General features: G+C 28.9%; 1 protein-coding gene across 4 annotated transcripts in view; it reads left to right on the top strand.

The window, feature by feature from the left end:
- Nucleotides 1-13,106, top strand: part of LOC106468269 (protein roadkill-like) — a 54,439-nt gene extending 41,333 nt beyond the window's left edge. For all 4 annotated transcript variants that reach the window (XM_013928687.2, XM_022396610.1, XM_022396608.1 and 1 more), the window contains exons 7-10: nt 2,032-2,087; nt 6,463-6,585; nt 7,358-7,500; nt 8,526-13,106. In XM_013928687.2, coding sequence (XP_013784141.1) covers nt 2,032-2,087; nt 6,463-6,585; nt 7,358-7,500; nt 8,526-8,670 — 467 coding nt within the window. In that variant the 3' untranslated portion in view covers nt 8,671-13,106. The remainder of the gene's footprint in view (nt 1-2,031; nt 2,088-6,462; nt 6,586-7,357; nt 7,501-8,525) is intronic.
- The last annotated feature ends 592 nt before the right edge of the window (nt 13,107-13,698 follow it).

Below are 13,698 nucleotides of genomic sequence, written 5' to 3'. Positions count from 1 at the left end.
TCAATCCAGTATGGATTAATCAGACATTTATTATGGATGAATCCATTGAAAATATCCTGAATCTAGTATAACTGAAAAGGACATTGTAAATCATAACTGAGGTAAAACATGTCAAAATGGAGATGTGTAATGACTCGCATAAACGAGTTCAAGAGCTTCTCTGATGAGAATTTGGCTAATATTAATTTCATGCCATTTGGACACACTGCTATATGATGCTCTGCAACAGAAACTGGGTGGGCAGATCTTTGGGCTCTTGTCCAAAAGATTCTGCTACTTTCTCGGGGAAAGGCTTCTGTGGTTTTTGGTAAACAATGAGATAATTTTAGAAAATATGAAGAAACATATTCTGATTACTCAGTAATCGATGATCATCTGGAAGGTGTGGATGGTGTGAAGCACATCATTTTGTCTATAGAATTGTTTCTGTTGGTAAACAGAAAAATCAGCATTATTTGAATGAAGAAAGGAAACAATAGGGAAAAAAAATGATTTTCTCAGGGCATTTGATTTAGGAATTAAATGTTTCACAACAGTCTCTACTGTTATTACTGCTAATTTGAGCAAAACATTCCATGTTCATTTCAATTCTTTTCACTCTTAACCTGTCAATTTAATCATGCACAGATTTTCTTTTCATATGTCGCAAAATAAATAAGCACAACTGAAAGAAGTTGTCAAAAACCTGTAATGTAAGCTGCAAGGCCTGAAGAATTAGACGTAGTGTTAAATTAAATGAGTAATATGGCAATTTATTCTATGTCAGTGTTTCTCAACCTTTATGATACCAGGGACCAGTGCGCTGCCTCCTAAGATGTTAGAGATCACTAAAATGCAAGTAGAATTAAAATACCATTATGATATTGTGTCAGTTTTTGTTTATTTTCATGAAATCCCATGGACTAGTGGTTGAAAAACATTGCTCCGTTTCTAGATATTTGTTTTATTTCATGACACTTTGTATTGACAATTTACTGTTGAAGACATTTGAATGTAGTTATTAAATTTATAATTTATTGCCACTATTGCAATTGTTTTGTGTCATTCTACACTAATAAATGTATTCTTTATAGTTACTAATATATATTTAAGTTATATGAATATTATGGATATGACTGTCCTTTAACAAAGGTGCTATTAAATATGAAATGTGAATTCTTGGTTGTAAGGCTGAATGTTATCTTAATTTGAAGTTCAGAAAATCTATTTAGAGAAATGTTGGTATGTGAAAGCTCAGATATACAAATATCAATAGTTTCATTTAGAGGTATATTTGTGAAGAGGGAGATAATACCAAAGCTAGCCATGAAGTGATTTTCGGATGAGGGTAGTTGACTTAATTCATGTGCAATGTGAAAAGAATACGAGATAGTATATTCATTGGTTGTGAGTGAAACCATTGCTCTTTGTGTGTATCTGAACTTTTGCATAACAACATTTCTTTAAAATAGATTTTTTTAACCTCAAATTAAGACCATGTTTAACCTTACAACCAAGAATTGTCTTTTAATTATTGAATAAACAGTGCATGTAAAGTTACTTTTCTCATTGTTCTGATTATAGATAAAATTTATTTCTTAGATATTATGAACCCCGAGTTAAGATTGAGTTTTTCTTTTATAAGGTATATTATTTTTTGTAAATCTTAGTATAATATAGAAAATCAGTTTCCAGGCTCAGAGTAAAATGTTTTGCATGTGCTGTACATATAATATTTTAATAAACATGGGCGAGCAGTTTCATGAATTATGTACACGGGTATTGTTAATGTACACTAAAAATAAATATGAATATTTGTTTATATTTACGTTCAAAAAGATACTGATGAAGTCATCCTAAAACTTGTTTTGTGGTTCTTTCATTAAGGTTTTATTTCAATTTTGTAAGTTTATGTTTGCTGTCAGGCTAGAAATATCTTTGTAGATTTGTTACTATTGTGTTAAAAGTTACTTAAGATGATTTTGTAATTACATGATAACTGAGGAAGAAAACTTTGTTCCAAAATTTAAGAAACAATTCTGTTTTTGTTAGCTCGATCGCCTGTTTTCGCTGCTATGTTTGAACATGAAATGGAAGAAAAAAAGCAGGTTAGTAGTTTTTTTGCTCTTGAAGCATGTACAAATTTTAAGTTCTAAGCTAAACCTCGGTTAGAATTTTGATAATTTCAATTTTATTGTATGGTTAGCTTAAGGATATCTTGAATCTATGGGTGTATTTGAACAAATATGTTTTTTTTTCTGTGTATAGTACTTTTTTTTTTTAAGAATTGCTTGAATATTAATGTATATGTGGATTTTATTTTGTTACTCATTGAATAAAAAAAAACATGGTAGATTAAATGTTAACCTCCTTATATATATTTAATTTTTTAGTAATTGGTAAGTCAATTTGACAGGGTTTTTTAATTTTCAAATTCTTCTTGGTCTGCTGGGAGTATTATGTAATACTTCAAAAAATTCTTTTTTTTTAACCGTAGAAAACAATCTTAAAAAAAGTATTCATGTCTAGTCAACTTATAATCTTAAAGTACAACATGAGCATGAGCCATCATTACAGCCCATTTAGCCATACTTCAAGTTGATTATATTGTGACTTTTAATAAGATAAGAGCATGATTAAATAAAACTCAGTTTGGGTAACAAACCAGATTTTTAAGAAATCTAGAAATGTAGAGTGAGAAAAGGGCAAACAATATTGTGGTATTGTGCATATTTCCCTGAAAATATCAAATTAGGCTAAATATGACACCACAAAAAAAGTAACATTATTTATATATATATTTTTAATTATAAACCCCAGTAGATATGATAAGAAACAGTATTGTTTTTTTTTTCAAAATGTATTTGTGTATTGTATGCTCCTTTATATAAAAGAAAACCAAAGTCTTAAAAGTAAAATTCAGGACAATATTTAGCAAAAATGAATCGAAATAGAATACATCCACTATCATGCCATTAACACATTCACTAAACAAGATAATTAAAAATTATACCATCTGTCAGGAAAGTCCAAAAGATAAAATTTTGAAGGAGAATGTTTGTGACAATGGCTCCCAAGAGCATTGGGAATATCAAAGCTATTTACTTAATGTACTTTTTTTTTTGTAAGTATTGCAGTTGGATTGATTTCATTAATTAGAATTTTTGCAAAAATGTTTTCAAATATAAATACAAAATTAAAATTTGCTTTACTGATTGGGGTAATAACATTGTTTTTGAATTTTTCTAACTTTGCTTTTAAAAGTATGAAATTAATTATGTAATTATGTTTTGATGTATTTTAACTTTTTGTTTCAAATTTTTTTAGCATTAATAACAAATGATTTTCATTTGGAAAAGAGACAGAGAGGATAGACAATTTTGTTTTACAAATTTTAATACCTGCCACACAAGCCAGCCTGGCATCTTGTTGTGGATCTTAAAAAATGAGTTATTCTGAAAAGGTTTGACTTGTTTTGATTAGACAAAAAGAAGATTTTTAGCACTATTTTGAGGTCTAGATCACTGGATCAGACCTGAGACATTGAGAGCCAAAATGGAGAAATTCGCTTGTAAATAACAAGTATAGTGATGTAGGAATGGCTCATTTTGCAATTTTCTAGATATGGTTGTGAATGTGATGGTTTAAGTGTAGCAGTTAAGTTAAATCATGGGTCCAGGTTGGATGAGGAAGAACTTATTTGAAATGAATAAAAACCTTATAACCCAACCACTTTTGAAAGGTCCACCTTTTGAAAGTGCTTGCATTATAGGGTTTTATTGATTTTAATCGAGATTTCTTGAACTTCCGTGTTTTTCTAACATCATGAACTTATTTTAAGATATCCCAACCAATTTGATATACCAGCTGAATTAGAGATTCATCAATTTATTACTGTATTGACAGCAAAACATAACAAAAAAACGAGCACAATAGTATTGTTATCCTCAAAAAGGGGGATTGGAATCATATACAAGAAATCATTAGTTTCAATATTTTGTGAAGCCCAAAGATGTAGTGTTGATGTAGAAGCAGATACACAACACAAGATGATTTCCCTAGATATTCTCAAATTAAAAATGCCATTTCTGCAATATAAAAAGGATGGTATAATGCTTAGTATGGTAACACCATAATATAATCCAGTGCTTCCCAAACTTTTTCAGCTCGCGTCACACTTTTAATGTCATAAACTTTTTGCGGCACATGTAAATAAGTCTGTATGACAGGCCTAGTGGCACTCCCCCTGATTAAGACAGGCAGAAATAACTGTTACACTGTGTATCAAGGAGAAAATAAATCAAATTTGAAATTTATTAAATTGATAATAAATTTACATTACTAAATACAGTTTGAGAAGCACTTGTATGATCTATTTAGATTTTGTCATTTCATTAATATTTAGTGTTTTGTTTTCATTTTAGAAGTTGTGTAAAGCTTCATTCATCAAGATCTATTGAAATAAGATCTTGATCTTCAATTTCCAGAATGACCCCCTTGTTGACCATGTTAGGCTTAGGTACTAAAAGATGCTGGGCTAGCTCTTGTGTCAAGTGTTAATAATCATCGTTTTTTTTTCCAAACATTAATTATTTCAGTTTTTATCTTCATTTTTTTAATTATGAATTTGGCATATTGTTATGAGGTCTTTATCTAAGTTACCTGTGATAATACAGTTATGAAAAGAATCAGATAAATTATTAATACAGTTTCTTCAATAAACATTGTTATTATAAAGAAGAGATCTTGTTGGTTTATTATATTTGAAACTAACTGTAGGTTATAATGATTTGATAGGAAATATTTCTTCTTGAATACTTTTGTGAGTTACAGAGGATAGAATATATCATAATCTTTGTTTACAATGTACTAAATATAAGATATTTTTATTCTTTAATTTAATGTTATTATGAAATGGAAAGTTATCCCATTTTCACCTAATCCTAAATTTAATTATATTCAAAATAGGATATTTAATGTGAATATCTCTAAATTTGAAATATAAAACTCATTTTGATAAATATATTTGCATAATTTGATTTGAAGATTCTTTTCATGAAAACATTCAAAATGTAAGTATATTTATCAAAAACACGGTTGAAATTAATAAAAGTTATTAAATTGATCCATTTTAATTTGTGTACAACTGTTTTTTTTTTAATTGTTTAATGTTATAAATGTCAATCTGAAATTAACATACTATTCAAATAGTTTTATTTAAAAGATTCAGCCATTTTATTTTGAAAATCACTGGTAAAGTTGTTATTTTTTTCTTTCAAAACAAAATTTTTCATGTTCTATCAATACGTTCACAAATAGTAATTTTAACATTAGAAAAAGTGAATGTTAATATGGTCTATTTCAATAGAGCACATATAAATAAATTACATTGTTTACTTTACATAATGGTTTAATATGAAAGAAATATTGATAATCCATTACAGCTGGAATTATTTCGTGTATTTTTTTTTAAATCTATAAATGGACATAGCATATTTAAATTCCTGATAACTAGCTAGTTAGGCTTAGAACTGGTAGACAAATGAATCTTAAAGAAAGGAAGGAAAAGAGGAAAGGGTGATAAATTGGCACCTTATCATTATTTTTCATATGAATAAATAAAAATAGCTAAATTGTTATTTGTATCAAGAATATATAGGCAAAAATTCAGTACTATATTGCCCCTTGCAGTATGATTGAAAATTATAATTTTAGCTAAAATCAATTCAAATAAATTATAGATAGAATCGTTCCACTATGACACCAGTAACACAAAACAATAAAAAAAATTTGTCAGTAAGGTACAAAAAATATAAATTTTAAAGAAAAGTGTCTGCAACAGTATTTCCCAAAACCATTGGGGATATTCCACTTATCAGACCTAATAATAAAAAAAAACAACAACACAAATTAAAAGTAGTACAGGTAGAAAAGGAAATCATAGTTAAAAACCACCCTTAATTTATTTGTACATATTGAATTTTTGCTTTTTTTTTAAAGTGTTTTGCACAATTCATTATGTATTAATGATGCATATGGTTTTTCTAGAACTTTAATGGCTTGAACATAGTAACTTAGTTAAATGTCAAGATACCCATTGATAAAAGTCTAAAGGTATTGATAAATAAGCTTAAACTAAAATTAGTTGACTAATAACTTGTATGAATACCAAAGCAACAACTAAAAAGTGAGTTTTTTTTGAAGAGTGGTACTACTTCCATCAAGAAAATAATTCAAACTTTTGAATCATTTTGTTCCCCTTCCAATTTTTGATATATAGACCAAAAACAAATTTGAATATTTAATTAGGAGTTCAAAGTGATACTTATAAGGTATACATAAAAATGCTTGTGTGCATGTTTGTTTTATGTTACTTCTTTTAAAATGGACTTTTGTAATAAAATTTTTTTAATGAATTCCATAGAAAATATTTTTAGTGTAATTATAAAATTGTTGAATCATACGTTATTTTTTGTTGCAAAGAATCGAGTGGAAATCACAGATATGGACCATGAGGTTTTACGAGAGATGCTGCGTTTTATTTATACGGGGAAAGCTCCAAATCTAGAAAAGATGGCAGATGACTTGTTGGCTGCAGCAGATAAGGTGTGTATACATATTACACATGCTGTAAAGTAGAGCTAGGTGATTAGTGGAATTTGATAATTGATTAATTGTCTGTCTTATTATTTGATTATTCACACAAGACTTAGATATTTGAAATAACTGAAAGGAACAATCAGAAACACTATTGGATTAAGCTGAACAACTTTGAATTAAGTGAAATGGCAATATTTCGATTACTTGGCTGGATGGAATAATCGAAAATAGTAGTAAACAGAAACACTAATTTTGATTAGTTGGTTATTTATTGAAGTTAACCAATTGAATTTCAATTTTGGTAAATTGATGATTTTACATAACACTAATTGATGCTCATAGGTAATCATTTACATTGAGTTAGTCACTCGGCTCTACTGTGAAGTATTTAATGTTTATTTTCTAAATATCTGTTCTTCTTTTTTTCTTTAATTTTACTGCTAGTGAAGAATTTGAGATTGTACGTATACTTATACAGTTATTATAATGTTAAAACAATGTTTTTGAAAATTCAGAATTGTTTTTGTGGTCAGTTCTAACAAAAGATAAACTCTTGGAATTATATACATTTTCAATTTCTCATTATGTTTTTGAAAAATAGGTTCTTTTTCTGTGATATATTTAAAAAAGGAATATTTGATAATTTACAGTTACATAAACTGATACAGATGTGGTTGAGCACTTTTTGTACTGTAATGTATTCTAGTGTTAGACATAAAAAGTTTTAATATTCCAAAAATGTTTTTATTCAGTTTAGTTAAAGCTTTTTCATTTTCAGTATGCTCTAGAGCGACTGAAAGTAATGTGTGAGGAAGCATTGTGTTCAAATCTATCTGTGGAAACAGCTGCTGATGTTTTAACACTGGCTGATATGCATAGTGCAGAGCAGTTGAAGGCTCATGCCATTGACTTTATCAATACGTAAGTTATTTTATATAGTGAAAACCAAATGTATTGAACTTGACATAGTTTTTGGTTGCCAATATGCAAGTTATTTTACACAAAAATAATGAAAGCTATTGTTACAAATAGGACATTATTGGTAGTTCAACACAAATAATTTTATACAAAGGGTATACAAACTGAAATGGTAAATATATATATATATTTTTTTTTCATGTTACACTGAAGTTTAATCATACCAAATATATGATCTTTTTAAGGAACACTGAAGTTTAATTATTCCAAATATATAAATCTTTATGTAACACTAAAGTTTAATCATTCCAAATATATAAATTTTTATGTAACACTAAAGTTTAATCATTCCAAATATATAAATTTTTTTAAGTGACAATGAATTTTGTTCCAAGTATATAAATTTTTTTAAGTGACAATGAATTTTGTTCCAAGTATATATATATATTTTTTTAAGTAACACTGAAGTTTAATCATTACAGATGTATATTTTTGGATAAAAATATTAATTATGTTTACAGTTATATTTAATAACTTGAAAGTTTGTACTATTTTTCTTGTATACCTCAAAGTGGCATAGATTGTTATTCAGTTAAGTAGTTAGTTTTGTTTATAATCCTTTATTAATGTTCTGCAAGTAAGATGTAGATCTCAATACTAACTTCTTACTTTATGCTGTCTAAAGGTTTCAGGCAGCAATTTTAAATTAATTTTTGTTCATTCTTATCCTTCAGATTTTGTTGATCGAAAACAAGTCTTGTTTGTATCTTTAGTTTTCTTTATATTCCTGTTTGATATGATCAATGATATGTATATAAGCCTCTCTTGTTTGTGTGTGTGATAAGAAAAATAATGTAATTATTAATTTGATTAATTATTAAGAGGTACTGACCAAATGTATTCATGTTAATAAAATGTGATGTAATGCAAAAACTGGTGTGTAATACACAAACGTTAGAGGGTTTAGAAGCACACCTGATTTTGCGTGATAAGATGTTAAGCAACTTATGGGTCTTCTTTTATTCCAGGCATGCTACTGATGTCTTGGAGACAGCTGGGTTTAAGGCAATGATCCATCGACAACCTCATCTCATAGCTGAAGCATTTCGAGCTTTAGCTACTCAACAGATCCCACCAATAGGCCCACCTAGGAAAAGAATCAAACAATCTTGAAGCTAGAAGATACCTATTTGTGAAAATAAAGCCCCCAGACCTCAATAAGTTATTCCCAAGTCATCATCACCTACCACCCTCATTTTAATTGTTGTGTACAGAAAACTAGAACTAACTTGACTCTTCTTGTTGTTGACTTTGTTTGTAGTCAGAAATCTAATGGATGCTGGTGCTTGCCATACCATTTTCAATAGAGGATGTGATATCCATTGGTTTGGAAAATGATAAAATGTAGTTTCTTGTGGTACCAGTTGTTGCTTGACTGCTTTTTAACCAAAAGACTGTATACTGTAGGATAATTAGCAACAAGGAGTTTGTAGTTTTATTATTTTAAACTACCTTTCTAAGGTAAGTTACAGGTGACTTTTTTTTTTTTCTTGAATTCATTGTGATTTTAGGCTGTTATCTTGTAGTACTGTGGTGTCTGAAATGTGATAACAAAGTTCTAAGCTGAAGAACTGTATTTTCCACAAATACTTAAATGTTTGGAAGTTCAAGACAAAAGAGTAAAAACCATGGATTACTTGTAATTTTTGTGGAATTTCTTAGCTGTATCGTAATGAATTTAGACAAATTTACTTGTATTCTCAGGTTGAGATTTAGGAAGTGGTAAATTTTCAATTTTTTTTTCGTATTAGGAATATTTTAGTGCTTAAGATATATAAGAATTGGAAAAATTTCCATTGGAAATGCTTTACTTGAGTGTAAATGAAATCCTATATATTTCTTGGAACAGATATTTTCTTTGTGTTCAACAAACTTAGGAAAGACATTTCTCATTGTGTTCCACATGTTCTTGCTTCATTTAGTCTCCTGTGAAAAGTGAATTTTATGGTAGTTCATTGACAGATATAAACAGTTTTCTTTTAGTATAATTGTATAGAGCTGTTTTTGATGTCTAATACCACATCTAAAACACAATTTTAAAACATCAAGGAGCACCAAATATGATACATATTGAAAACAATATTGTTATTAAATCCAGGCTTTTCAACAGTAAGATAAGAAATTAGATTTTAAAAGGTCTTAATGTAATTTTAATTAGTCTAACCCTATTAAATAGTGCTTGTTTTTTAGTCTCAGAGAAATATAAAAAAAAAACATTTAAAACTGCTCAACAAAAAATAATGCAAGCCTAGTTAGTTTTTCTTTCCACTGAAATCAAAGAAATAGAGCTAATTGTTAAGAAGGAAACATCTTTTTTTTTTTAAAGCCGCATAGTAGATTCTTCATTCATGCCCATTCAGCATTATTTATCCAAACATTTGTCAAATACTCATGATAGGGCTGTGCCTGTTGAAGAAGATCTTCACTGAATAACTGTGGCATGGCTTGCTTTTTTTTTATGGAAGATATCATTGTAGACAAGCTCTCTGTGTACTTGTGCTCTCTTTTCACACAGTAAATGTATCAAGTCTGGCTTTTTACATGATTCTGTTCTGCATTGTTTTGGAACATTTTGTCTTTTCACTTTTCAATGGTTCTAGCAAGAAAAGCAAATAGTTGGTGCCCAATTACACGATGAACTTGTATGGGGGGTGGGGGCTGCAAAATCACAGCTAGATTTGTTGCCATTGCATTTTTCACAGGGGGCTATTCATTTTTAGAATAAGAAAAGAGTCTGCATGCAATTTATGAATAATTGATGTGTTTTTCATTACAGCATGTATTTGGTAATAAGATCTAGACAGATGAAATGAATTTAAGCATGCAACTTTTAACCCAAAAGATATTTTATACATCTTGTAAAACCACTTGATTCATAATACATCTTTTTTTTTTTTCTGTAGGATTGAAGTTAGTAGATAATTGATTATAGAGACAAATCATGTTAGCATTTTTCCACATTGGAAGTGTGCAAATTTAAAACCATAAGCTTTATTTAATGAATTAGAAATAGTATGCATGGAAATTATGTTGGAAGTGTTTTCTGTATATTCTTTTGCCAGTTTTATGGTGATATAGAATCAAATGAATGATACAAAAAACACTAGTTTTTAAAAGTACTTGTTAATCATGAATGGCTAGGATCAGTGTAGATCACTTTAATAATAGTTACTTGTGTTGTGCTTCAAGCTGTTTTTATGTCAAAATCCTCTTAATATACCTCTATCCTTGATCATTACATAACTTTTCATCAGTTAAAACTCTGCTAGTTGATGTTTTCACCTTGGTTGTAAGTGACTCTAGTTACTTTGTATTAAGAGGCCAGTAAAGTGAGTTATTATATGCTAACTTCAGTAACCTAGTTACTTATCTATATGTCTCATTTTGAGTTTACAGACATCTTTGTGGTTAAATAGTAAATGAGTTATTAATGTTAAGCCTTAAGGTTCAAGTACAAATGCTCATTATAAGCAATAGATAAATTATTGCTGATTCTCTGCTCAGTGGTTGCCTGTCTGCTGATGTTAGAGTAAGTACATGTACTGTATGATAGTTCGAATATCTTTAAGCAGAAGCTAATGGGTAAAATTCTATAGAAATTTTTGAAACCTAATAGTGTAAGGTTGTGTCAGTGATCCATATCTTGGAATTGTCTTAATTTGACATCTTTTCTTGTTCTAGTAGAATCTAATGTCAGGTTAGTTTGTTTTTTGTTTAGTAGAAATATACAGTGCGAGTTGCTGTTGAGCATAAAATAATATTTTCACATTGCTAGATCTCATTTAATCATGTTAACTCTTTAGGGGGTAGTGCTTATGTTATATCAAACTATCCATAAAAAAAAACAAGTTTATCATCATAAACCTGATGCATCGCCTTTTTAGCTTATCCCCACATTGGGTAATTTGTGGTATTTATGCCTGTTGTGATCATTATTATCTTTATACTGTTTGTTATAATGATAATTGTTAAACTATAATGATTAATACTTAGTTGCTGCAGTTCATAGTTACACTGTTTAACTTTGGCATGTTCACTGAAGACCTTATATACAGAAAACCTGGGATACCTTAGTCTGTCTTGTTGTAAGAGTAAGGTTCTTAATTATTTTCATCTACTGTGCTGTAGAATCACTGCTTGTTGTAACACATGCATGAATACCTTTTTTTTTCTTGTTCACTATAAGTTAGTTTTTTCTTATGCATTGCATTGATTTCAGTGATTATAAATTCTAAACAGCATTGTGGTTATAGTTTTGGAATTACCTGTTAATTTTGTTATTATTGATTTTTAATGTGTGAACACAAATACCATATTAACACAAAACTGTTCTATTATTGAACATTTTTCTGCAACAATAAATACCCAAGGATCTAGATCACGGTTTGTTTTACTTTTGTTCTGTGACTATAGTTCAAGATGTATAGCTTACCTTCATTCATTGACTCGGTGATGCCATTTTAACTAAGATGACAGCAAGATTAATGGTGGCAGACTTTTACTGTTGTTGACATCTTTAACCAATTTCATAATTCTTTTTTTTTTATCATATCTTACAGTAATGGAATGCTATGTTTCCTATGATAATGGATTATTAGACATTAAATAATCCTCAAAAGTCCATTTGCTTTTCTCTAAAGAGAAAGCAAAAACAATTTTAAGTGAGTCAATTGACTTACAAGTTCAACCAAAAAACTGTTGAAAAACAAGCATGAATCCAACAATGTTCCTCAAGATAGCCTGAAATTATTTGTTGATAGAACTGATCTCAAGATTGAATACTAGTACAAAGGTATTTTCACATGTCAATTCTTTGTATATAATTTCCTGTTTATCTGTATGTGTGTGTGTACATATATACACACACATACATATATTATACCATGTCAACTTGTAACTGTTCTTTCCATTTTTGTGTTATCTGAGTTTAATTGAAGCCGGTAAGATTTTTTAAAGTTTTTTTTGGTACAAGAGAAGAATTTGTAATTATTATTTCACCAGTTGCTGTGCTGGGTGACTGAAAGTAGCTTTAGTTTTTAATTTTGATGGTGCCCTGGCACTGTTGGTTATATATTCCAGGTTTCACCTTGTGTGTTCTATTCCATTCTGGGCACAAATTGTATGTGTGTTGCACACAAAATCAGGGATTTGTATGATTCTGTACAGTATCTCTGGACACCTGTTTGTTCATTTCAATAAAAATATTTACCTTCCACAAATTGTAATTTGTTACATTTGTAAATTGAATTGAAACAATTATTTCAAACATACCTAATAATTTAATACATGAGTATAATAAAGAGGACTATTATGTTTTGCAGATGTTTTCTTAAGAAATAACAACACCAAGAAGAATTTAATTTTGCAAAATTCATTTTTTTTTCTCATGCATTGTATTGATTTCAGTGATTAAAAATTCTAAATAGCATTGTGGTTATAGTTTTGGAATTACCTGATAATTTTGATACAATGTCTACTCGAGCTTCTCTGTGGTGTTCATGTTCAGGAACACATTTTTTTTGTTAAATAAAGAACTTTTAGCTCCCTTGTCTCTAGCCTTTCCTATAACATTTTTTTTTAGAATACCAAAGTAAAAAGAGCATGCATATGTAATTCATACCGACTTGCATTGTATAAAGATAAAAATGTGAAATTTAGTTACACTAAAAGATGAAAAAAAATCCTAAGTTACCACACTCGTTTAAACTTAGTTCATTATATTTAGAAAAGTATCTTCAATACATATGTTTAAATACATCTGCAGATATGAACCTGTCACTAATACTGTGTACTATGCATGAAATTACCTTTGACAAGCCCACAGAACTTGTTAGTTACCTCAAGACTGCAATAAAATTAAATATAGAGCATAACATTACTCACTGAAGCTGTCTCAAGTTAAGCATATTGGTAGATCACGGCTAAAATAAGAAGCTTATATACAAGTAAAGAACATGAGCTACACCAACTTGGAGAAGTAAAAAGTAATTTCATAAAATAATTTCATTATATGTGATGAACATAATAATCAGCTTCATTTATGTCACAAAACCCATATACCAAATTTTTATGTGGAGGTTTTGTAATCTGACAAATAAAACTTGTAGACTTGAGTAATGTAGCACTGAAATTTACATAAAT

This window comes from Limulus polyphemus, unplaced genomic scaffold, assembly GCF_000517525.1.
Source record: "Limulus polyphemus unplaced genomic scaffold, Limulus_polyphemus-2.1.2 Scaffold2943, whole genome shotgun sequence".
Classification (NCBI taxonomy): domain Eukaryota; kingdom Metazoa; phylum Arthropoda; class Merostomata; order Xiphosura; family Limulidae; genus Limulus; species Limulus polyphemus.
This window is presented reverse-complemented; position numbering and strand designations above follow the sequence as displayed.